At 40.0% G+C, this 26,503-nt stretch overlaps 1 protein-coding gene across 1 annotated transcript in view; it reads left to right on the top strand.

The window, feature by feature from the left end:
* The window catches only part of TTC39C (tetratricopeptide repeat domain 39C), a 102,858-nt gene that overhangs the window by 20,398 nt on the left and 55,957 nt on the right, over positions 1 to 26,503 (top strand). Inside the window, exons 2-3 of the mRNA XM_036098143.2 lie at positions 22,720 to 22,768; positions 24,793 to 24,921. Coding sequence (XP_035954036.1) covers positions 22,720 to 22,768; positions 24,793 to 24,921 — 178 coding nt within the window. The remainder of the gene's footprint in view (positions 1 to 22,719; positions 22,769 to 24,792; positions 24,922 to 26,503) is intronic.

The following is a 26,503-nucleotide window of genomic DNA, read 5'->3' as shown; positions in this document are numbered from 1 at the left end:
CTAAATTTCTGATTATGTTTAGAGCAGTTACAAAGAGGAAATGTAGATTGTAGGAAGCACTGTGCAAAACTGGTGTTAGTGGAATTCTCATTAAATATAGTAGTGAAATGAAATGAATTGAGTTCAAGAAAAATGTGGGGGATCTGAGGGACTGTTGAATTACCAGAGAGAGATGAGCAGAAGTAATTCTTTTGGAAAAGGAAATTTCGATTTACAGATGTCATTTCATAATTGATGACTTCTTAGATTCCTGATGCCATCAGTTAAAATGATCACTGCTGCAAAATCAGCCCACCTACTTTCTAGCAAAGCTAAAAGCACAGCTAATTGTAGCTTCTAAAACAGCCTGCACATGTAGTCCATTATAGCAGAAACTCGGTTATTTCCCTGGATGACAGGATTAGCATTGATTAGCTAGCACAGGAAGAGAAGGCTGTTGGCTTTTGAGAACACTTGGCTCCACTTTGCAGAGAGCCTGTGTTTGATGGGGCTCTGGTGGATGGCTGAGCAGTGTAGAAAGCACCCAACTAGTGGCTTAGCAGTGTAGAACAGTGCAGAAGACCCAGGGGTGCTTTTGCCAGCTCAAAAGACACCGAGCAAATGGAGGTGCGACGTGTTCTGTGATGCACAGTCCAGTAGAAATCTTGGCCTTTGTTATGAGGTTAGGAATAGCTAGTAATTGTGAAATATCTTAGTGACCTTTTCCCTCTTCTATTTCCCTGGTTTGCTTTAGTTATTTTTAGCAAGGGGAGAAATTGAACCTTTTAATAATTTTAATGGAAGTATGATATTGCTTTTTCTCTTTAAATCACTGAATGTTTTAAACATACAAAAAAGTACAGCACATTATAAAAATGTAGATGTCCTTCATACTCAGAGTTAACAAATACTAATATTCACCCTATCCACTTCAGATTTGTTTCAGAGAAATAAAACATGACAGATACAGTTAGGGTCCCCTTTGTATTCCAGCCCAATTCCCGTTTCCCTCTTTCCTTCCCCAGAGGCAGCTCGACTGTCCTCAAGTTGTCACGGGTCTCTGCCATCCACATTTACACATTTACTACACATCTCTCCCCATAAACAACATATAGGTTTGTGTTTTTAAGTGTCCATTATGAGTATCTTGTGCACTTTGCATTTACACTCAATTTTTAAATTTTCGAAGTCTAACCCTGTTACTATATATGTAAATTAAGTATAATCATTTTAACTGTTCAACATAGTGTTTCATCATATATATATATATAGATGATGTAGTGATTCATTCCCAATAACTATATGGATGAGTTCCATTTCCTTACGGTCCTTAACAGTGCTTTAGTGAACATCTTTGCACACGCCCTACACATGCAGAACGTTATGTGGGTATATGTCTAGACGTGGAATTGTTGGGTGGAAGGGACAGTGTTACTGTATATTGTCAGATCTCTCTCCTGGGAGCTTTATGGGGGCTTATAGATTTCTCTTTAACTGCCTCTCCTTTCCCATATAGAATATAATTTTGATTTTAAGACCTAAAAAGATTGAAAAAACAAAAATACTGTTTATACTGATGCAGTGTAAATAAGGAGTGTGCCTAATGACATGTAGGGTCTCAGGGATGTTTTTTCATTTAGCCAGTCATGAATCGAGCATCCCCTGTGCGCTGAGGCATTGTGGGAGCTCCTGTGAGCAGTTCGTGAGCAGGTACCGTGCCTCTCAAAGATTCCTGTGCGCTGAGCCTGCAGAGGAGTCTGTGCCAGTGATAAAATAAATTCTATGGACAAAATAAGGCGTGGTCTCTGTCCTCAAGAAATTTAGAGTCTAGCTGGGGTTATACAACATACACATAGGACAGATAGACATTGATGAAGCAAACCAAGAGTAGCAGGAAATATAATTTATAGAACTAGCTTGAAAATTAAATGGAAGCAGTGTATGTTGAAAAAGAGTAAAATCAGAAACTATTGGGTGACACTGTTGTTTTTCTTCCTAGCCCCTCCTCCCCACCTTAGACCTGAATATTTAGAGAAACAAGTTATTATTAGAGCCCTTAGTCAAAACACTGAAAAGCACGAGGATGGAGAAACACCAGAGCCTTCCGAGCATGGACTGAGCCAGAGACATGGGGACCAAGTGCTGGGTGGGAGGCTGGGGACGCGACAGCTGCCGGTCCGCTACCTGGGATTGTGGCTGCTCCACACAAAGCCCCAAGCGTTCGCAGCGTCCTGTGCAGTGCCACACTCAGCATTTCCATGTTTCCTGCTGTCTGTCTTGTACTCTGAGCTGATGGAGTTGTGGTCCTGTGCCGTCACTCTCTGGCCCGTAGAAGTCCCTGAGCAAGGTACACGGAGAGATGCGGGGGTGCTCCCCGGGGGGGGGACATCTGAAACATCTGGCTTTAAGGTGATCACCACAGGCTGAGGATTGAAGAAGCTGCTTGGCATCTGTGCAGCATTTGCAGGAACCCCTCACCAGGCTTTTGTGACCTTGGCCTCTACGTTTTAGCATCTCCTAGGTCAGGACAGCATAACTTCTGGCCAAAAGTCTTTTATCTCCAGCTATGGGATTTTTTACCTATGGGTATTTTTACCTACCTCATTTTAGCTATGGGATGAGATTTCTATGCTGTACCAGAAGTTGATGGAAAGGATAGTTCAGTGTGTGTGTGTGTGTGTGTGTGTGTGTGTGTGTAATAACCCATCTTGCCAATTCCGTGGTGTGAACCCAAGAATTTGGTTTTGGCCTTGGACACAGACAGCGTGGGTACACCTCACAGGGAGGCGTCCTGGAGGAAGTCGGATTTTTTTCAGGATTTGAATGGGGGTGTGAAGAGGAGTGGGGAGAACATGCAGAGTCTGAGAGGAAGAGATCGGCAGTGTGGAGTGGTTAAGGGCTTGCAGATCAGCAGAGCCGGGGCAGAACCCTCTTGGAAGGAGAAATGAGAAGTAAAGCCAGGGAGGGCCCGATTGTTGGTGCAGTGTAAACACCCGGTCTTGGCAGTGGTTTGTCCTGATGTGCATTGGGAAGAGGCACTGGTCAGGGACAGACTGCGCGTGGAAAAGTCTCCCAGGGAACACTGCTTTCCTGGCATTTTGGTGTGGACTGGAGTCTGGGGGAGGCCAGACACGAGAGACAAGGCCCGAGGTGGAGGCTGGCGTGACGGAAACGGGAGAAAAGGAAAAGACAGGGCCCTCTGCTCCCAGACACCTCTGACAGGACGTGGTGCTAGTGATCATAGTAGGAAGACAGAAATACTTTGGGGAATGGGATCCTAAATTTGGCTCAACAAAGCTGGCCTTAATAAATATAAGAATTTTTTTTTATTTCAGGTAGAAAAATATTAGCAATGTCTTCAAATTTTCCTTTCCAAAAGGTGTACATTAGAATATGGGGTATATTAGTTACCAGCATTATCAACTTAGCACTTTTTTTGAAACAAAAGTCCTCGCCATGCCTCTAAGACTTTTCTACTCAAAGTATGGTTTATGGACCCAGCAGTATCAGTACCATTTAGGGGCCTCTTACAAGGTAGCAGCTCAGGCCTCACCCCAGATCACCCGAATGAGATTCTGCATTTTAACAAGGGGGCATTTGAATGCATAGTAAAAAACACTGCTCCAACACACTGTCGTGACTTAAAAAAAAAAATTGTGACTTAAATTTTTATGATATATTGTCTTGTTTTTCTGCAAGTGTGTAATAGATGTCAAGAATACCATTTTAAAAGTACTTCTAGGATCAGTTCTAGAACTGTTGATTTAGCAATAAATATGTATTTGTTCTCTGTCAGTCTTTCCATTCTGGAACATCAGCTCCATGCAAAGCGGTCTTATTTAGTGCCTGAACACTGCTTGGCACATAGAGGTGCTCAAAAGATATTTGTAATGTTTTGCAAATATACATGGATGAATTTTAACTAAATAATGGTATTTTAAATTACTTTTATGTGCACATTTTTAAACCATGCTTTATTGATTATAAGCTTTTCAGATTGCAGAGGAGATAGATGCTTATTTATTGATAATTTAGACAGGAAAGAAAAGTAGGGAAAAGAAAAATCCCTCTTTACTCCCATTACTCATAGATAACATTGTAGGATATTTCCCATTGTGAATGTTTTTACATAGTTTGTCATAAGCACATACTACTTGGAATTCTGCTTTTCACCTGTCATCGCAGACTCTCTGGTTTATTGTGTGACTACTGTGTGGCAAGTTTCACAAGAGGCATTTTAGATACTTATTTACTTATTATACCTATATAAGGCATTGTATCAAAATTTTAAAGAAACACAGGCTAAAAGTTCACATATCCTGCTCGATGGCACACTGCCGATCCTCGATCAAATTCAGATTTTTAATGGGCCATTTTCTGAAGTCCATACTTTTCTCATACGCACTGGAGTAAGCATTTCTTTGGTTAGGACTTTTTTGGGGGGGTTGCATAAAATGATATTTTGCTAGGTGAATATATTGTAATTTATCTAACAGTCTTTATTGGTCAACATTCTAGTATTCTTATTTCTTGATACTTGTTACCAGACCAAGGCGGGTCCGCCCCTTGGTGAGTTACAAAGACGAGTTACACCGGGTGGGGTTCCCACACAAAGTCATCTTTATTTGACAAATAAGGACATCACATGGGGTAAGCAGGGTTACCCAGGGGTAAGCGGGCTCCTTTTATTGGGGCTCAGGATGGATATTCAGTGGGGGATTTTAACATGATAGTGAAGCTGAAGTAACTGTGAGCTTTCTGTCCTCAAATGTTTCTTTTCCTATCCAGCAATTTGTTAGTTTCTAAAAGGTGAAATGGACAGTTACACAGAAGCTTCTAGGAGTTTTCTGAGTTCAGGAGAGCAGTCCTGAGTTCAGGAGGTCATTCCTGAGTTCAGGGGTCAGCAGGTCTTGCTGGTGACAATACTATATATGAAATACTACGGTGAACAACTTTGTGTAAAATTATTTTTCTGCATTTCATTTTTCATAGGGTAGATTTTCAGACTTATTTTTAATTCTCTTGAAAGATGGAGAACTTTCTGAAAAGTTTGCACCAGTTTTCATTCCCATTAGTCACTGTAATGTTGTATATTTGAATGCCTAGGAGCAAAGTAATATGTCCACCGTACTTCTTCAGAAAAAATCCATTTGAATGTGTTTTCTTTTAATTTTAAATAATTTGACTTTTATGTCACAAAATTTAATGGATATATGTTACCAAATATTTAGCTGTCTCAATATCAGCTTCTAAATTACACAGAATTTTAGCATAACATTCATACTGCCCTGCTTATAACCTTAGCTTAGTAAAGTCCACAGTTTAAAATGATGTGTTAAGCTCAGAATTTCTTTCTTAAATTGTGAGTTTTTTATGGTTATACAACTTACTCAACTTTAGTATGTATTTAATACCATTTTTTTCTTCTCAGAAATCATGGCATCTCTGTCATTCTTAGACTGACAGTATTTTTTCCCCCATCTCCCTCCCTCCCTTCCTTATTTCTTTTTGTAGCAGAAAGACAGATGGTGCAGAGGAAAGCCTGTGTTATCACAACAGCAAAACCAAATGAACTCTTGCTTATGTGTAGCTTAATTTGATACCTTTTTTTTTGTAATAAGACCCATTTTCATATAGAAGCAAATGATTAATATTTTATACACTGCGTTTCTTCAGAAAATCTGGAGCAAGGGTTCACTTCCTATTTCCATAGTAGTTCAACACTGGACTTACAGGAAATATTTGATACTTTTTAATAAAGTGGCTGAAGAAGGAAATAACTCCTGGTGTTAATATTTGGAATCATAACAGATCGTTGTAAAATATAATAACTCTATATTGGAGACAGGACCACTAAAGGAAGATAAACAGTTTGAAAGTAGAACACGAGCTTACTCATCTAGCCATGTTTATTTGATACATTGCCTGTGTTTTTATCTGCACTGTAGCTTTCCCAAATATCATCACAGCAACTTGAATCTGGCAGAAAAAAATTTCATTCCATTGAACAGAATCTCTTGTAGATCGGTTTCATGTGTGACTTGTATCTGTGACTTTGTGGTCTGATAATGCCTCTACTGGAATAGAAATAAATGTAACTTTATAGTTTAATAATTTGTGGGAGACAGAGAAGCCAGTGAGTTTGATATGTGTACTTTCCCAAATATGTTCCATCGTGTTGTGATTTTGAAATACTTGATAAACTATAAGACAATGATAGTTGCCTAAGCATTTAAGAACTTGGGAGTGTGAATAGACTTTGTTAAATTCGGTTGAGTTACTCTAATAACTTCCTTAGATAAATGTGTTTCTACTTGCTGCCCTTCTTCATTTATGCAAGGCGCACGTAGCCTGAAGGCAGTCATACTGGTATGAGTGGGAAATTGAAGGCCTTGAGCATTCTCTTTGAATTACTTATTCTAAAAAGAGTGATGTGATAAACATTTGAATTAAATGTAAAGTTTTTGGTAACTTTTGGGGCACCTGGGTGGCTCAGTCGTTAAGTGTCTGCCTTCGGCTCAGGTCACGATCCCGGGGTCCTGAGATCGAGCCCCGCATCGGGCTCCCTGCTCTGCGGGAAGCCTGCTTCTCCCTCTCCCATTCCCCCTGCTTGTGTTCCCTCTCTCGCTGTGTCTCTCTCTGTCAAATAAATAAATAAAATCTTAAAAAACAAAAAACAGGTAACTTTTTTCTGCCTCTGTTCTTCCAGAATAGCAATTAGTTTTAGTGAAACTTTGAGCATCTACTGCTCTCTTTTGGTGCATAGCAGTCCTGTTTATTAAAAAATCATAACAGTATCTCTTAAGATACTATTTTCATGAGAAATATCCGTGATTGCCATTTTGAGTTAATTTTTTTCTTTTTTTTTTTTTTTAAAGATTTTATTTATTTGAGAGAGAGAGAATGAGAGAGAAAGAACACATGAGAGGGGATAGGGTCAGAGGGCGAAGCAGACTCCCTGCCAAGCAGGGAGCCCGATGCGGGATTCGATCCAGGGACTCCAGGATCATGACCTGAGCTGAAGGCAGTCGCTTAACCAACTGAGCCACCCAGGCGCCCCTGAGTTAATTTTTTTCTTAAGTGGACTTTCAAATGCAGGGAATTCTTTTTAGTTTGAGATTGTAAGTATGTTGGGAAAAATAGATTTGTTATTTTCTATTGTGATTTTTCACAAAGAATATATTCTACATGTAATTTTTTGAATTTTAAATTATTAAAAATTTAAAATAGTTATAAAGTGAACATGTCAATCCATAATTATGTAGTTCTTAAGATGTTTGCCAACTCAAGGGAAAATTTTATAATTATGTAATAAAAGGAGTCCTAGTTTAAGAAGCTGCCTTTAAAATGCCACCATAAATAATTTTCAGAGTCCTATAGATGAACAATTCAAGAAATATAGTTGGAGAATAATTTTTTAAGGAGAATTAACAATAAAAGCAAATCGCTTTAAGCATTTTGTGTACTCTGGAAACTATGCAACTATTAATCCTGTTTTCAGGAGTAGCTTCTTAGGCATGGAAAAGGTTTTTTCTTTATTTAGACTAATTCATTATTTGTTAACTTCATTCAGTAAATACTCGTGTTTTACCTGCTATATGTTAGGCACCATTTAATTTTTTCATTCAGTAAAATAGCTTTACAACATAAAAAAATAATTTCACCTATCACATGGCCACTTTGAATAACCTATAGATATCACTTTCTGTACCTTCTTTTAGTTGCTCATTTATCATGCCGCTCATTCATTCACTCACTCTTTAATTCATTCAAGTACCCCTCGAAGGTGTTCTAGATGCCATACTCTGTGCTGGGCACCATTCAGGTGGGAAAAGCAGCAATAGTACATGAGTAGTGCTCTGGGGGTGAAGGCCAAGCAGCAGCACGGAAGAGGAAGGCTCCAGCCTGATGTGAGGGACCAGGAAGGGAGGTCTGGAACCACTACTTTTTGGACCAAAGCCTGGAGGATGAGCAGTTGCTAAGTGAGGAAAGAGGTACCAGGTCAGTGACTCATGCAGGGGAACCCCATGTGCCAAAGCCCACGGCAAGAGAACATGATCTTCCTTTCTCATTGTTGGCATTTTGACTTGGAAATTTTACAGGATAAAGTAATAATGAAAAAGGAAATAAAATGGAAACCTTTTATATTTTCCCTGTCTTGTCTCAAGACAAAATACTTTTGTTGAAGTATGTTTGATGTACAATATTATATTTCAGGTGTAGAATGTAGTGATTCAACAATTATATACATTATGAAATGCTCACCATGATAAATGCAGGTATCACCTGTCACCGTATAATATTATTGGCTATATTTCCTATGCTGTACTCTTTATTCCTGTGGCTTACTTTATATCTGTTAGTTTTTTTCCTCTTAATCCCCTTCACTTATGCCTCCATTCCCCTCCCCTCTGGCAACCACCAGTTTGTTCTCTGTATTTGAGTATTTGTTTTGTTTTTCGGATTCCGTGTATAAGTGAAATCATATGGTATTTTTTTTCTGTCTGATTTATCTCAGTGTAATGCTCTCTGGGTTCATCTTGCACATGGCAAGTTCTCATTCTTTTTTATGGCTGAGTAATTGTGTGTGTGTGTGTGTGTGTGTGTGTGTGTGTACACACCACATCTTCTTTATTCACTCACCTATCGATGGACACGAGTTGGTTGCTTCCCTATCTGGGCTATTGTAAATAATGCTGCAGTAAACATAGGGGAGCATATAACTCTTTTGAATTGGTGTTTTGTTTTATTTGGGTAAATACCAAGAAGTGGAATTACTGGGTTGTATGGTATTTCTCTTTTTAAGTTTTTTTTTTTTTTAAGATTTTATTTGACAGAGAGACAGCAAGAGAGGGAACACAAGCAGGGGGAGTGGGAGAGGGAGGCGCAGGCTTCCCGCTGAGCAGAGAGCCCAATGCGGGGCTCGATCCCAGGACCCCAGGATCATGACCTGAGCCAAAGGCAGACACTCAGTGACTGAGGCACCCAGGCACCCCTCTCTTTTTAATATTTGGAGGAACTGCCATACTCTTTTCCACAGTGGCTGCACCAATTTATATTCCCACCAACAGTGCATGAGAGTTCCCATTTCTCCACATGGTGTGCGGTGAGATCTCATTATGGTTTTGATTTGCATTTCCCTGATGATTAGTGATGTTGAACATCTGTTGGTCATTTGTGTTCTTTGAAAAATATCCAAGGGCTCTACCCATTTTTTATTTGGATTTTTTTTTTTTTTTTTTGGTGTTGAGTTGTAGGAGTTCTTTATTTTTGCTATTAACCCCTTATTGGATATAGCCTTTGCAAGTATCTTCTCCCACTCAGTAGGTTGCCTTTTTGTTTGTTGATTTTCTGCTCTTACTTTGTTGTAGTCCTATTTGTTTATTTTTGCTTTTGTTTTCTTGCCTGAGAAGACCAAGCCAGAAAAATATTGCTAAGGCCAAGAGATTACTGCCTATATTTTCTTCTAGGAGTCTTATGGTTTCAGGTCTTACATTTAGGTCTTTAGTCCATTTTGAGTTTATTTTTCTGTACGGTATAGGAAAGTGGCCCAGTTTCATTCTTTTGCATGTAGCAAGACAAACTTTATTTTTATTTTCTAAATATCAGCTTACTAAATAGTCTGTCATATTAATTCTAACTCAGGAAAGCATTTGGAAGTTAAAAGATGGGGACTCAGGGCCAAAGTGGTTTCTCTGGCTTTTATTTGGCTTTTGCAGGCTTTCCTCCTCTCCATCCTCACTGGCCTTGCTGGCTGGGGGCCGGGCCACCATTTGGGGCTCTGTAGATGGCACTTGGCAGTCTGGGCTCGGGCTCCTCAGCCTCCGACCCAGCCAAACCCTCTGTGTCCTCTGCCCTGCTCGCCATTTCTCTTTTGTAGTCGTTCCCCAAATCTTCCTCCACCCCAAGTTCAGAGGCGTACCCCTGAATCTGCTAGCTTTTCCTTTGCGGGATACCAGAGACAAGCCTAAAAAGTGAAACTCTGGTTTTGTGGTGCACTTAAAGAAGCTGTTTATATTTTAAATTACCACAGTGGGGGGCACCTGGGGGGTTCAGTCGGTTAAGTGTCTGCCTTCAGCTCAGGTCATGATCCCAGGGTCCTGAGATAGAGTCCCATATTGGGCTCCTCACTCAGCGGGAAGCCTGCTTCTCCCTCTGCCGGCCGCTCCCCTGGCTTATGTGCTCTCTCTCTCTCTCTGACAGATAAATAAATACAAACTTAAAAAAAATTTTAAAAACACTACCACAGTGGCTTTGAGGGCCATCTTGACAAATTCATGAGATGCATCTTAATAATAACATACGTATGTATGTCTAGAAATGAATCCATCAGAACAGTTGTCCGTAGGACGTAAGGTTCTAGGGCCTAGTTACTCTTTTCAGATGCGGGGTAGAGTGGCTTATTAATTACATGCTCGTAGATAATTTCTACGTCAAGGGACGTAGGGGATGCCCAAGACCCCTGCTTATTTTGTCCCTATGTGGGGTGGAGCCTGAGTCTCACCCTGCCCCCCAAGTGCTCCCATGCTTGCCACAGCTGATGGCTTCCCTGCTCACAGGAGAGTCTTTCATGGCTCCCTGGCACCAGCTGGTGAATTACAAAGTCTCTCTCTGATAAGAGGCAAGGCTGCATCCAGTAACAACAGTAAATGGTAAGACACTCCAGTGGCTGAGTGCAGACAAGGCTGCACACACAGGAGCGGCCGCGCCCTGGGGACTGCCGTCCCCGTGGCCTGGAGGTGTCCCTGACCAGAAGTGGAGTGGCCAGTGGCCAGCTGATGGTGCGCTTCAGCCTCCCATAGCCCCAAGAAGAGTGGGCCCCCCATAACACAAGTCTGAACAGGAGACTGGACCTATTCCGAACACTCTCTGTCATAAACGCAGTGACTGTGATGATCGGGGTTTCCAGACACATGCTGTCCTTTAGATAGAAAGTTTCCCAAGGATCATGCTTTGAACTGTGTCTGAAAAGTAAGAGTAGAGACTTTCCATGAAATTCCCCCACTGCTCCTTTCTGATAAAGGAAGCAAGCACCTTTATTTTTTGTTAGTGGAAGTAGTTTTTATGGGCTTGGGTTGAGGACAGCCTTATATTTGGTAATTTTTTGGAACCTGTGGAGGAAGGTCCATTAGATGAAATGTCGTGAAGCATGGATTCTGCAGGAGATGGTTGGTTTGTTAACAGATCTATATCGGGGGCCTGTTTATATGCCAGGTTCTGTCCTGCGTGGTCAGGACAGGTGCACATGGCAGAGATGGTATTCCCATTCTCGGGACTTACATTTATGAAAACAAATAACAGGGCAAGTAGCAAATATTTCTCTGCAGAGACTTAAAGTATAGAGATGTAGAAGAGAGTGGAGGTTTCTTAATATGCCCTTTTTAAAAACTCTAGAAAAGAGGAAATCAAAAATGGCAAGTAGCTTCTTACAGATTTCATCAGATATGGTGTTAGAGGGAGCCTCGCTCATCCATGAAAAATGGGGTGACACAGGATGACTTTGTGTAAGAGTAGCAACCATCTGCCCACTTTCCATTTATTATTACTGGAATGTTTCCAGCAGCCAAACTGGACTTTTTAGTTTCCTTGAAGAGCTTGCATGTTCTTACTCATCTTTGTTTCTTCACTGCATGGCACAGCGCCTACTGTATACTTGGTGTACAGTGAGTATATTTTGAGTGGATGAATGAAACAAAAGTAGATTTGTTAGAATTTTTCTTTCTGCCTAATGTATAGAAGACATCAGTTTTCATTTATTTTCCTTTAAACTGCAGAACATTATCTGGTTAAGACTTGGGTGTGTGATTTTAAAATTAAATATCCTGCTTTTTTTAAAAAAGATTTTATTTATTTGTCAGAAAGAGAGAGACAGCGTGCATGCCCAAGCAGGGAGAGTGGCAGGCAGAGGGAGAAGCAGGCTCCCCTCTGAGCAAGGAGCCTGATATGGGACTCTATCCCAGGACCCTGGGATCATAACCTGAGCCGAAGGCAGATGCTTAACTGACTGAGCCACCCAGGCGTCCCTAAATAGCCTGCTTTTTAAAAACATACTTTTGCTTTTTAAAAATAAAATTTATGGTTCTCAAATAATCTAAATTTGTTGAAGAATGGAAGGAGTGTTGTGGAAAGCCATCTATTATTTGACTTTGATAGTAAATTGTATAGTTTGTGGTTGGGCCTGATTTCTTAATCACTCTCATAATTGTTTGACTTGGATAGGCTTGACAATTTAACCCCTCACTGAACAGGCTCAGAGTTGGCTATACACTCCAGGAAGCTGCTTTAAAATAGGAGATTTATCCTGGAGACTTAGGAGATGTGGAGCAGTGGGGTGCGTGGACCTGGGGGATGAAACAGTGAATGGGATAGATCCACTGCTTTTCCTTTTTTTTTCTTTTAAAGAGAGCAAGCATGAGCCTGGGGGGTGGGGGTGGGGGAGAAGGGGCAGAGGGAGAGAGAGAATCCCAAGCAGGCTCCATGCCCAGCATGGAGCCCGACTCGGGGCTTGATCTCACAACCCTGAGATCATGACCTGAGCCAAAATCCAGAGTCGGACGCTTAACTGACTGAGCCACCCAGGTGCCCTGACACATAATTAATTTATATTATAATCTGATTTGTAACAAGCTTCAAAAGGGAACTTTGTACCAACACTCTCCATTCATACAGGAGACCTCTAGGGGCTATGTGTTGTACGTGAAGGAAGCCTTTGTAGGACTTTTTAACTAAGATACTTTCAGAATCAATCAGGTTTTTCTGTTTTGAAAAATGTTCTTAATAACTATTATAAATCATGTCAAGAAAAACCTTTCAAATGAACTTTTTCACCTTTATTTTCCTCGGCCACCATCTGAGGGAAGAGGGCACTTTTCTTCCTAGACCCATGGGCTAGAGCCTTTCCCTCATCACTACGGAGGCACCTTTCCCTTCCCTGCACAGGGGGGAGGCGCGCGCACGCGTGTTTCTTGAACAAATTCTACAAGAACAAGGGGCTGGAAACCTTGCTGTTCTTGGTCACTGTCATAGTAGAAGCCGAGATCAATCTTGCAGTCTCTTTAGCTGGTGAGTGGTAAAAATTGTCCTGCTCTTTGGCCCCGGCAGGCCAGGCATTCCTTTCTGTTGCTGCTGAGCATCTTCAGATCAAGATCAAGCCCTTCAACTAGCTCACCATAATGGTTTCCCTGGCTGAGTGGTGTCGAAAAGTAAGTTCAGTCTTTTGGGAAAACAGTTCATTGCAGAAGAGTCCATTAATCTTCTCTATTGATTGTTAACAGTGTACTCAGAAGAGGACTTGAAATACAGGACAGTGAAATTGAGGGAATAGCCCAGGAGCCAGAAGGACAAGTTATGAGGTCTACATTCAGGTGGCCAGTGTGCTGTGAAATGTAGACAGTTTCCAGGCTTTATCTGTTTTGTACTGACCTTGGCATATTTTAGTTTAACTCTGCTTTTGTTAGAAGGCTTTGTAGTGAGGAGTTACTTTTTTCTTGGCAGGGTGGGAGAAGTCAGCATGGTAGAGGGAAGATTTCACTGTTAAAATGGAAAAAAAAAATTTTCAATAAAATAATTCAAAAAGCAAGAAACCCTGTGATTCTATTTGGCCTATTGGCTTCCTTCCTTCCTTTTTTTTTTTTTTTTTAATATTTTGAAGAGGATGCATTTAAAAATCTTATTTGCATTACTTACATAGATACTATGAAAAGCAGTCTCCAAATCATTTGCGTTCATTTTTGGAAAACGATCAAAGACTGTTTTGGGGGCGTCACCCCCTGTAAGTATCTCTCTCTCCATTTGCTACCGTTTGTCTCCTAGCTCACAGTACCCTGGGCCACAGCTGGGCAGAGGCAGACCTCAGTTGCCACTGAGTGAATAACTCACTCCCACGCAAGCAGGCTTTGTCTGTTTTGCTCTTGAATCCCCCCATTATTCTGTTTGGTTGGCTGGATGATCTGTTCTGTTGAGAAATTTTATCAAAGCAACAACTAAATCACGGAGTATTTAGAACAAGTAAATTTACTTAAATGATGCATTTTTTTCTCTCTAAAAGTTGTCTAAATGTAGGGAGTGTGTCTATGATGATGTTATTGAAACAGATGATTAGTGACTGTTTATCATCCCACATACATACACTTAACATTGAATAAAATCACCATTAATTTTATTGCCCTCCCCCACAAGAATTTTCATTTTTTTATTGTCTGTATGTATTGAAACATAGTGTACACGGAACTTTTGTTTTTTTTTTTTTTTTTTTTTTTTTTTAAAGATTTTATTTATTTATTTGACAGAGAGAGACACAGCGAGAGAGGGAATACAAGCAGGGGGGGTGGGAGAGGGAGAAGCAGGCTTCCCACCGAGCAAGGAGCCTGATGCGGGGCTCGATCCCAGGACCTGGAATCATGACCTGAGCCGAAGGCAGACGCTTAACGACTGAGCCACCCAGGCGCCCCGGAACTTTTGTTTTTACATTACATTCTGCCACAGGCATTTTTCTAGGTTATTCTCTTGCAGGCTTTCTGTCCATTTTCAGAAATTTTTTGATTATGATAAAATACACATAACATGATATTTTCCATTTGAACCACTTTTAAGGGTGCTGTTTAGTTAAATACATTGACATTGTGGTTCACTCCATCTCCAGAACTCTTCATCTTGCAAAACTAAAACTCTGTACCCATTAAACAGCTCCTCATTCCTCCCTGACCCTAGCCCCTGGCAAGCACCATTATACTTCCTGTCTCTCTGAATTGAACGACTGAGAATACCTCATGTAAGTGGAATCATACAGTACTTTTTTGTGACTGCCCTATTTCATGTAGCATAACATCGTCATAACTCATCTGTGTTGCAGCATGAGTCAGAGTTTCCTTTTTAAGACTGAATAATATTCCATTGTATGTGTATGCCTCATTTTGTGTACATTTTGTTTATCCATTCATGTGCTTTAGTGGTTATTGTGAATAACGGTGCTAGAACATGGGCATACAAACATCTGTTTGCATTCCTGATTTCAGTGCTTTGGGACATACGCCCAGAGGCAGAATTGCTGGGCCACAGGATAATTTCATGTCTGATGTTTTAAGGAACTGCCATTCTGTTTTCCACAGTGCCTGCACAATTTTACACCCCCACCCACAGTGCCCAAGGGTTCCCATTTGTCCACATCCTCATTAACACTTTCATTTTCTTTCTTTCATCATAGCCATCCTAATGGATGTAAGGTGGTATTTCATTATGGTTCTGATTTGTATTTCTCCAATGATCAGTGATACTGAGCATCTTTTCATGTACTTACTGGCTGTTTGTATATCTTCTTTGGAGAAATGTCTTTTAATTAGGTTGTCTTTTGTTGTTGTTGACTCATAGGAGTTACTTTTATAGTCTAGATATTAACCCCTTACCAGATAGATAATTTGCAAGTATTTTCTCCCATTCTGTGGGTTGCAGTTGCCTTTTCACTGTTGATCATGTCCTTTGATGTACAGTTTTTATTTTGATACAGTCCAGTTTATTTTTTTACTTTTGTTGCCTGTGCCTTTGGTGTCCTATCCAAGAAATCATTTCCAGATCCAATGTCATGAAGCTTTCCCCCTATGTAGACAGTTTTTTAAACAGATTTTTTTCTATCCTGGATAATGCTGCAGTGAATGGCTTTATGCACTTAGGTTTTTTTCTTCTGTTGGCACTGTTTACTTTCAGAGAGAAAAATGAAGTACTGAACCAATGTTGTCCCATTAGAGCCCATGGAGACACGAGATATCACTTGTCTTGTTAGCAAAATTTTGTTTCTGAAGGCAAGGAGAGCAGCATCTACAGAAGCATTCAATACCTTAATTGCTCCTATCGTTCTTTGGAACTGTGATTTTTTTTTTTTTTTTTAAAGAGAAGGGGAAAGAAGAGGGAGGAAGAGCAGAGAGGCAGAGGGAGAGAGAATCTTAAGCAGGCTCCACGCCCAGCTTGGAGCCCGACGCAGGGCTTGATCTCATGACCTGAGCCGAAATCAACAGTCAGATGCTTAACCGAGCCAGCCAGGTGCCCCAAGGGACTGTGATTTTTTAAAATGGCATGGGTCACATGAGCAGCCTGGATCACAGAAGAGGCACAGTCCCCTTAAAGAGCAACAGGGAGTGAATTTATGTGATTATTTCTTTGACCCTCAATCTGGGATCTTGGGGCTGCAATGAAAGGTGAAGTTGATTGCCATGGCTGATCAGCTTCAGGTGGTCCTGGATCACCTTTTTTACACACAAAGTCCAATCTTCCTGCACATTTGAAGGGGAGAAAAGTCCTTTTGGAGAATTCTTCTAAGAGCTCAATGTTACATAAATATAGAACATTTTCACAAAAATCAAAAGTTTAAAAAATTCCAGCCATTTGCCTCTGTGTTAGGAGGTTAAAATCCTGTTTGAAAAAGCATTTTCTGTTAGGGACTGACTTATAGTAATTATGCCCAAATGGAAAAAATACTCTTTTGAAAATCAGATGCATACATTATCTTCTGCTATATTTCAGGGAACAAAATTTTCATTATCCCAGGTTTTAATATCCTAGAGAAATGTGTTTTAAACTTTGGCAGTGTTGATGAATTGAGGAAAAGATGATCAGTTGCTCCTTGGTATTTGCAACAGGTTTTCTGCCTTTGGGAGTCTCCATATACAGAGAGAAAAATCTAGAGCCATTTTATTTCTACTGGTGGTTCATTTTCAAAAACCAAACAGTGGCAATGACCATAATAAGACTTCTCATCAAAAAGGATTCCAGGGGTGCCTGGGTGGCTCAGTAGGTTAAGCGTCTGCCTTCGGCTCAGGTCATGATCCCAGGGTCCTGGGATCAAGCCCCACATAGGGGCTCCCTGCTTAGCGGGGAGCCTGCTTCTCTCTCTCTCTCTCTGTTCTCCATCCATCCCTCCAGCTCGTCTCTCTTTCTCTCTCTCTCAAATATATAAAATCTTAAAAAAAAAAAATTCCAAAAGACCTCTTTTGCAGAGGATTTTGATTTGTTTGCTTTTTAACTTTTTATTTTGAAAATATCCTACATCTTCTTAAGTACATAAAATAGTATAATCAATTCCCATTTTTTGGTCAGCCAGCCTTAGGAATTAAGACATGGCCAATCATGTTTTATCTATACTTCTCACTTTTAATACTCTTACCTCAGTTTGTATATGAGGCAAGTCCCAGTCATCATTTCATCTGTAAATACTTTCATAAACATCTCTAAAAATTAGTTTTTAAAATGTAGCCATACCTAATAAATTAATAATTCATCAATCTAATCAAATGCCTTCAATGATCATTTATCTGATTTTTTCTCTTTAATTTTTTCTTTTTCATAAGGAAAAGCTTACATACAGTGAAGAATGTATACATGTGTAAACACCACAGTATAACTACTTAAGCCCAGACAAAGTTATAGGATGTTTCCAGCATTCCAGCATCTTCCCTTGAGCTCCTCCTCAGTCAGTAATTATCCCCTCTGAAGACAGAGGTCAGAACAGTAGTTTTGAACTTCATATCAACCGAATCATATAATCTTGTGTCTGGCTTTTTTCACTCAACATTGTCTATGAAATTGATTCATGTTATACTTAGCAGGAGCTGTTCTTTCTCGTAGCTGTGGACTGTTCTGTTTCATTGAATGAATATACTGCAATTATTTGATCATTCTACTGGTTCCAGTTTGAGGTTACTGTGAATAGTACTATTAACATGCCATACATATCTTTTGTGGGCATAATAATAATTCAGTTCTGGTGTGTGTGTGTGTGTGTGTGTGTGTGTGTACGATATATATATATCAAACAGTGAAGTTACTGGATCACAGGGTAGGCATGTGTTTAGCTTTAGTAGATATTGCTAAGCAGTGTGTGAGAGTTCCAGGTGCTCCACATTCTCATTAACACTTGGTAGTGTTAGTCCTTGCAAGTATGGCCAATCTGATAAGAGTATAGTGGCATCTCATTGTGGTTTTAATTTGTATTTCTCTGATAACCAGTGCTTTTCAACACTTTTTAATATGCTTATTGACTTTTAAGATACCCTCTTTTGTTAAGTGCCTGTTAAAGACTTTTGCCCATTTTTACTGGGTTGACGTTTTTTATTCGTGGGAATTCTTTACATATTCTGAGGATGAGCTTTTTGTTGGATAAATATATTTAACTATCTTTTCCTAGTCTGTGATTTGTCTTTTGTAATCTCTAATGAGTGAACAGGAATTCTTAGTTTTAATTGTATTTTTCTTTTCCATGTAGATTTTAGAATCAACTTTTCAATACACACACACACACACACACACACACACACCCAGGATTTTGCTTTGGATTGCATTTAAGTTATAGTTCAGTTTAAGAGAAATTAACATTGTAGCAATATTGAATTCCAACCCACAAGAATTGTATATCTCTGTATTGAGATTCGTGATTCTCAGGCAGGGTCGGTTTACTCCCGGAGGACATTTGGCAATGTCTGGAGACATTTTTGTTGTCACATCTGTGGTGGAAGAATGGCTGTGTGTTACTGGCAACTTGTAGATAGAGGATAGGGATGCTGCCCAACATCTACAAATCCTAGGACAGCCTCCACAAGAAAAAATTATCTGACCCAAAATGTTAAGAAACCCTGATTTAGGTCTTTATTTTTTTTTTTTAGTAATGTTTTGAGTTTTCAGTGTGACAATATTGCACATCTTTGTTAGATTTATCCTTAGATACTTAGTGATTTGGTGCTATTGTGATTTTTCGTTTCATATTCTAATTGTTACTGGTTTGTAGATGTGTGTGTGTGTGTGTGTGTGTGTGTGTGTGTGTGTGTATTGTTTGATGTGTCTGTGTCTTTAAGTGTCTGTTGTATTTTGTACCTTTTATTTTGGAGATTCCATTTCAGTACCCCCCCCATACACTTTTTTATTGTCATTGAAGAAACTAGGATTTTTGTCCTGTAGAGTTTTCCACAGCTTGGATATTGCTGATCATATCAGTGTGGTGGTGGTTAATATGTTCCCTTGTCTCTATGGTCATTTCCCATATCCATTACTTCATTGGGAGCTGCAAAATGAAACATTGATTCTATCTTTTGCTTTTCATTTATTATCCCAGGATATTTTTGTAAAAAGACTGCCCTCCCACCCACCTAATTCATTACTGAGTCCCTAGAGAAAGACAGGATAAATGCTTATTCCTTCTCTTTTTTTAAATCCTTTTCCAAAATAATGAATTCGTTCCTTAGGATCTTCCATAGGCAACCAGAGAGGGTTTGTTTTGTTTTTAAATTAAAAGTACTATTATGAACTTACAGTTTAACCATATTTGATGTTTCAATCCATTGCTGTTTTTACCTTCATTAGGGATTAAATTGTTCCATATTTGCATAGTGGGAACCTCTTAAGACACTAATATAACTTTTAAGTTTCCTTGCTTTCTGCTATAACAAGATATTCCAGGCTCTTCTCGAACATTTCTTATCCCTGACCTGGAATCAGTCATTTCTTCAAGGAGCCACGGTCCCTTTTACCTAATGTATTTAGAGAAGGTGTTAGGCATTCTCAGGGCTACCGGCGGTGTTATTTCTAGGCTTTTTCAGTAGACAGAAAATATGTATTTTTTAAAGATGAGTTCCTATTCTAGGCTATAAGATTTTTAATTAACTTCATTCTTTTTCCTCTTCACAAAGCCCTGAGTCCCAACAAACACCATCATACCTACATGTTGCTTTATCACAAATTACATCCCCAGCAGCCTTAGAATGACAATACCAAGTTGACTGGTGAGAATATGATTACGGGAAACAAATTTTTTTTGCCATTTTCTGGGGTCTGTTTTTAAGGGTATTTCATAATAAAAGTGCACTGTTAGATTATTGTGTTCTAACATCACTTGGAATAATTCTGTGTGGTTATTTTACCAACTGGATTTGCATTAATTTTTAGGGGTTGCATTATTAAAATTTGGTATTATCATGTGCAATATTTACATGGTTCCAATGTCTAATCCACAGAGAAGCTTTGTTTCTACCCTTGTTTCTTCTTCCCTATTCCTTCTCTCACCTTGTAGTATCCATTTTTTTAAATGATAGGTTATTCCACCATTTTTTTCAATATTAGCAAATATGTATATATTTCTGTACTTATATCCTGTCTTCTTTTAAATAAGGGAGGTTTTTACCAGGTGGTCTATTTCACTTGTCCTCACCTCTGTTCTTATAGATCTTCTGGTATTTTGTGTTTCGGTTCTAACGCTTACTTTTATACTCAGTCTTTATATAATACCCTCAACTCCCCTCCAGTTTGGGTCATTGTTTATTGGTTCCCAATATGAGCATACTGAGGTGAGCTAGGAGCCTCTTCCTTCTTCCTTAGCTTCGGTTTTAAAGTAATGAGACTTGTACTCTTTGGGAACATTTCCAAATCCCCTGAATGAGTAAGTTTTATGTAGAAACACATCTGTGGGCCAAAATGATCAAGATGACGTAAGTTAACGTAGGCTTAAAAAGTCAAGTGAGCCTTGTTAAATTCTTAAAACAACAGGTCTTGTGCAGGATATGAGAGGGTGTGTATTTATTGATCAGTTTATTGTGCTGGGTACACTGTCAAATGTACCAGATGCTGTGGGGTTTGTGGAGACTGTACATCAGGGAGGTAAGAGTGTTCCCACTGGGCTGGTTTTTCACCCACGATGGTATGTGAACTACTGAGGTCCAGGCTAGGATACCATGAATAATTAATAGTTGGCTCCCAGACACCCAATTTTAGTCCAAAACAAGAAGCACATGTGGCAACACCAGGCCCTAGTTTCAACTCCTTTCATTTTTCAGACGGCAAAGTGGCTAACATGTAAGCAAGGAAAGGGGAAGGCCATACTCATCAGCACTTGACTGAAATGTGTTTGTTCCTAAAAGGCAGGGCTCTGTCTTTCATTCCTTCACTGATGCGTATTTGTTGAAAGCCTGTTGTGTGTAAGGCATGATAAGGGATAAGAAGCAGAAAATAACATTCTAGAAGGGACACTGATAGGCAAACCAAATTAGGTTGGGAGCCTATAATGGTATGTCCATGCAGAGCCGTGGGCTGGGAAAATTGCCATCTGCTCTGCTGCATTGTGGGGGGAAAGCTTACTTGGCAGTGGGCTCGAGATGTGCTGCTTGAGCTTGGTTTATGGATGTGAATGCTAGTAGGGGATACATCACTAATGAGTTGACCTTCCTACGTTTTTTCTTGTTGGTTTAGTATCCTATTAGGTGGGGGTAAACAAATTATTATTCATTGTAGAATTTAAATAAGTACTAAATAGATGGGGAAGAATGTAGCAGAAAGTTAGTATTCCAAATAAATCAGGTTCCTTACTGCCCTTCCACTTCCTCCCACCTTCCTCCTTCCCTGCTCCCTCCACTCACTCCCCTGCCCAACCCCCTGCCTCCAAGAGGAAAATGGATGTACATACTGTTTGACTCAGTAACACAATCTCTAGCCATTTATCCCAAGAATATATTTGGACATGCCTGAGAAGATACATGTACAAAGATATTCATCTGATACATACATTGGATATATGCATGTATGTACATATATACATTCAAATGTGCATGTTCCCTGCCCCCCCCACCCTGAAACACACATTCGCTTTGGACACAAACTAAATTTCCTGTAGGGGATTGACTAAATGCATTGTTCTCTTCTTTTTTAGAATGACCATATGTTATCTTACATAATTAAAAAATCAGTAAAGTTATTTTCTTTAAGAAGGCATTTACCACTTGTTTTCTCTTTTAGTGAAATTTACAGAAATTTAGAATTTGTACTGGTTGTGAATTTGAAGTGGAAAGTTTATATTCCTGTATTCCTTGAATTGGTATTAGTTTGATTTGGTTTCTGTTTGGCTTACATATGTAATTTCATAATGACTGTATTACAGTGGTGGAGTGTCTGACACTAAGGCGCCTTTTTGCGGGGGGTGGGGGGAGGTGGGCAGCGAAGCAGGGTTTGTTGAGCAATAGCAAAGTGATAGTACAAAGCTCCTGAGGAGGGAGGGGACCCAAGAGTGTTGCCCTAGCGAGGCATTCTTAAAGTTCTTTAGATGGAATTAATGAACTTTCAAGGTTGGCTCCATGGTAGAAACCCTTTGATCTACATTAAAAATGATATTTTATGTGTGCAAAGTTTTGAACATGTTTTGCATTTTTAAGATGAATATTAATCATCTTCCTTTGGCCACATGTGTGCAGATGTCAGGTTGGTTTACTAAAGCAGTCTCTGTTATCATTTGATTTTCTTGTGTGCCTTGCTTTGAAGAATCAGCCAGGTTCTATTTTGGCAGACAGACCTGTGAACCTCCTTGCCTCCAACATTTTTCTTAGGATAATTTCTTTTTTCTTTCTCTCTCTCTTTTTTTTTTTTTTGAGAGAAGCCAAGAGAGAGGAGGGAAGGGGCAGAGGGAGAGGGAGAGAGAATCTCAAGCAGGCTCCACTCCCAGCATGGAGCCTGATACGGGGCTTGATCTCACAACCCTGAGTTCGTGACCTGAGCTGAAATCAGGAGTCGGACACTTAACTGATTAAGCCACCCAGGTGCCCCTTTCTTAGGGTAATTTAATCAGCTTTAAGACTTTACTGTCTGTCCAATTATTAGGAATATATAGTGATCCTGGGGCGCCTGGGTGGCTCAGTCGTTAAGAAATATATAGTGATCCTAATATATCAAATGTTTATAAAAGTATATATTAAAAATATTTTTATTTTGTTTCCTTAACAGAAATCATAGCCCATTAATGAGTTTTGGAGCCAGCTTCGTCAGTTTCTTGGTAAGTTAGTATGGGAAGAGGTATTGGTGTGAAGGAAACAAGTATATAAAGTATGTCTTAGAGTTACTAGCTGTATGGATACAGATCTTTTTTTTTTTTAAAGATTTATTTATTTTAGAGAGAGTGTGCACAGGGTGGAGGGTGTGGGGCAGAGGGAGAAGGAGAGAGAGAATCTTAAGTAGACTACCCACAGAACACAGAGCCCGATGCGGGGCTCGATCTCATGACCCTGAGATCATGACCTGAGCCGAAATCAAGAGTCGGGTACTTAACCAACTGAGCCACCCAGGTGCCCCTATAGATATAGATCTTTTAGCATTTAAAAGTGTAGTAAAGTTTTGCCTATTAGCCAACACCTATGAGACATCCTTTTTCCCTTAATTTAAAAAATAAAATGCTAATACCTTCCAGAGAATTGTTTTTCCCAATCAAAAAAATTTTTTAAATAAAAATAAAATTGCAGAGGCCTTCCCAAAAAATAAAACTGAGATTAAAAAAAAAAAAAAAGGCCAGACTTTGGATACTAAAGGTTTTGCTCTAAAATTATTGAGTAAATGTGGACTGGGAAGCAAGTTTAAATCAGCAGAGTTGAAATTTATTAGTTACTATTATATTTTTAAATATTAGTATTTAGGAATTGAAGGAATAGGTTGCAGTTATGTGTTTAAAGAAAATTCAGCAATGTAAAAAATCGGATGCTTTTTTTTCTAGAAATATGTATAACATCACACAAACCACTTTCAAACACATAATTAAAAAAAAACACTCATAGAATGGTATAATAGCAAATTGTGTGTGTGTGTGTGTACATATTTATAATCAATATGTGTAGAGACCAAGTGAAGTAAAATAGAGAAAGCATTTAAATGATTTCAGATCTAGGAAGATCTCTGCAAACCAGCCTGTCCTGTGCTGGCTGGCTCTCCGTGCCCAACCTCAGGTACCCGGCCAGCTTCTGGTGGCACGGACTTTCATTCAAGCTATTTATTTCCTCCTCTCGCCGGGGAATACAACACTAATTTTTAAGCCTTGCCATTTACAAGAAAACACAGCATCCGACTTTAAGGAAAACAGTACTCTGTGGGAATCACAACATGAGTACCTGGTTCACTACAAAGGCAGGGAGGGAGACCCAGCCAAAGCTTGGCTGGTGGAGGAGGAAGGTGGGGAGGGAGGCTGTGACAGGTCTGGGGTCTGCTTGGAAAGCAAGTGTGGCAGGGGGCTTGGGCAAAGGTGGCAGTGGTCTGGCTTGGCTACAAGGGGAGAGTATATTGGAGTCCTACCAAGGAGACCTAGAATGCCAAGGGGAGGGCTTGCCGAATGGATAGGGCATGGTAGAGAGCTCGCTACGAAGAGCTCATTAGGTCCTTCCAAGAACCAGGTGTCCTGTCTCTGCCCCGGCAGCCCATTCATAACCTCAGAAACCTCCGTGCCACTGGTCAAAGTAGCAGGTTTTCAGCAGAGAAGGATTGCCCCTACCCACTCAGATGTGGCCTGGAAAACTCCACCAGGCTGCCAGTGGAATTTTTCACTGTGGACGGTGTGATATGAGTTCCAAATAAGGGAACCCCTTGGAATTGCTGTCCCTGAAAAGACTGACGCTTTTCAAGGTGAACCTACTAGCGATTCTGTACAGTACTTGATGGGGCCGGGGGTCCACGTGTGGGGAGAATGAACTTTTCAGTGAGACACTGCTATAAAAACTGAATGAAGTGGACCAATCAGAAATTATGCAGGGCTTTGGTTACTGTGTTCCATAACAACTAAAAAGGTCCTGGAACAGTAACTGTGAGAATGTTTACTACCCTGTATTTTTTCGTGTAGGTGTGATAGAGGTATATTCTTATTTCATATTGAGATTATAGTTCTTGGAAATGATTAGGGTATCCTGTAACATTCTTTTACTTGCAACAAATAAAATTTGAATGTTTTTTTTTCTTCCTAGTTTGGGATTTTGTTGTATTAAATCGCCTAAATTTTCAGACACGGATTCATTCCTTCTTTCCTTATTTCTTTCTTGGAAGAACGCCATGATGACATTTGAGGAAGAAAAAATGCAGTTGGCGTGTGATGACTTAAAGACGACAGAGAAACTGTGTGAAAGCGAAGAGGCTGGAGTAATTGAAACCATCAAGAATAAAATTAAGAAGAATGTAAGCACTATGTCTTTAGGTTGTGAATGGAGTGCCACTGACGTAGGGCATTGCTCCTTTACTTGGTTTTCAATATTTCAGATATGACTGAAAGCACTACATGTTTCTTATGGCTTTTGATTAAGTAAAATGTATTTTTTTAAAAACAATGGAACCCCACCCCCACCTGCTTGTCTGTCATTAAAACCATTCAGTGCATTAATTCTTTTGCTGTCTTAAGATTATCTTCTTCCATAATGGGCCACATGCTAAGAGCTTTTGTAATGAGGCTTTCATGTATCTGTAATTCAGATATGTTGCATTTTGGCATTACTGAGGAATTCAGCTATTTACCTAATTTTTCCTTACCAGCCTTTGGTTACACATAAAGTCACAATAACATTGTAATTCACTTTTCCTGATTTTGCTTTCATCTTCCAGTGCGAAAGTCTAGTCTTTGGGAAGACCTCCTTCTACCCCTGATGTTTCTGGAGTGCCCAGAGGTCTCCCTTCTGTTACCTGTTGAACTGACAAACCTGTCTTTGGGTTATAGTCCTCAAAAGCTGCCCATCTTTTCTTCAGCTAGTTTGTGTCCAGGTTGCTGCACCTCTGCTCTTGCTGATGGTGTCCACCGTGAGGAAGCCACTGATGGGCCAAAAGTACAGTCTCCTGATGCTCCAGAAGGGCCGGAGCTTTCCTTGCTGGCTCCTTCTGCAAACCCTGCATCTGATCAGTGACGGAGTCCTGTTGCCTCTCATGCGCTTCTCTCCCCACTCCTGCCATGTCCTTAGGTCAGCCACCATCCCCATTTGCCTGCAACAACTCTCACTGTTCTTGAATTCATTCTCCATAATACAGTCTCTAAAATGCAAATAATAGGTTGCTGGCTTCATTTTCGGTGTCCCTACCCCACCCTTGCCATTACATTACACCTTGCCAAACTCCTTACTGTGGCTGACTTGGCACTTCCTTTTCCTCTGCCTAGAACATTCTCCTCCCTCTGGACCTGGTTCCTACACTTTCTTGAGTTCTTTCTAGATCATTTACTCCAAGGACTCTTGCCTGAGCCCCAAAGCTGTGTTGAGTAGGTTTCCTCCTTGTCCCCATAGTACCCTGTACTCAACCCTTCAGAGCACTCACTACGTTACATGGTAATGAAGTCAGCGTTCCCTCATTAGACTATAAGTTATTTGTTTGTTTTCTGTATCTAATTCCATGCCTAACCACCTATGTTAGGAATTAACACTGGTAATGGGTCTTTGCAATTTAAAAAAGCATTTTCACATACAGTACCTCATTAGCCCTTCCAACAACCCGACACAGTAGATGTTATTACAAAGAACCAGGAGCATCAATAGACTGACATTTGCCTAAGCAAAGTAATGAGTTCTGGGACTACATTTGCAACAATAGTGACCATAATAGATTATGCTAATGTAGAAAAAAGGAAAACAGTTCATTCTTTTGTGTCTACTATATATGCTGTTGTCGTATTTGCAAAGATCCTATCTTTTTTTTTTTTTAAAGATTTTATTTATTTATTTGACAGAGACACAGGAAGAGAGGGAACAGAAGCAGGGGGAGTGGGAGAGGGAGAAGCAGG

Source organism: Halichoerus grypus, chromosome 13 (genome assembly GCF_964656455.1).
Source record: "Halichoerus grypus chromosome 13, mHalGry1.hap1.1, whole genome shotgun sequence".
Classification (NCBI taxonomy): Eukaryota; Metazoa; Chordata; class Mammalia; order Carnivora; family Phocidae; genus Halichoerus; species Halichoerus grypus.
Note: the sequence above shows the minus strand (reverse complement) of the source record. Positions and strands in the feature narration are given on the sequence as shown.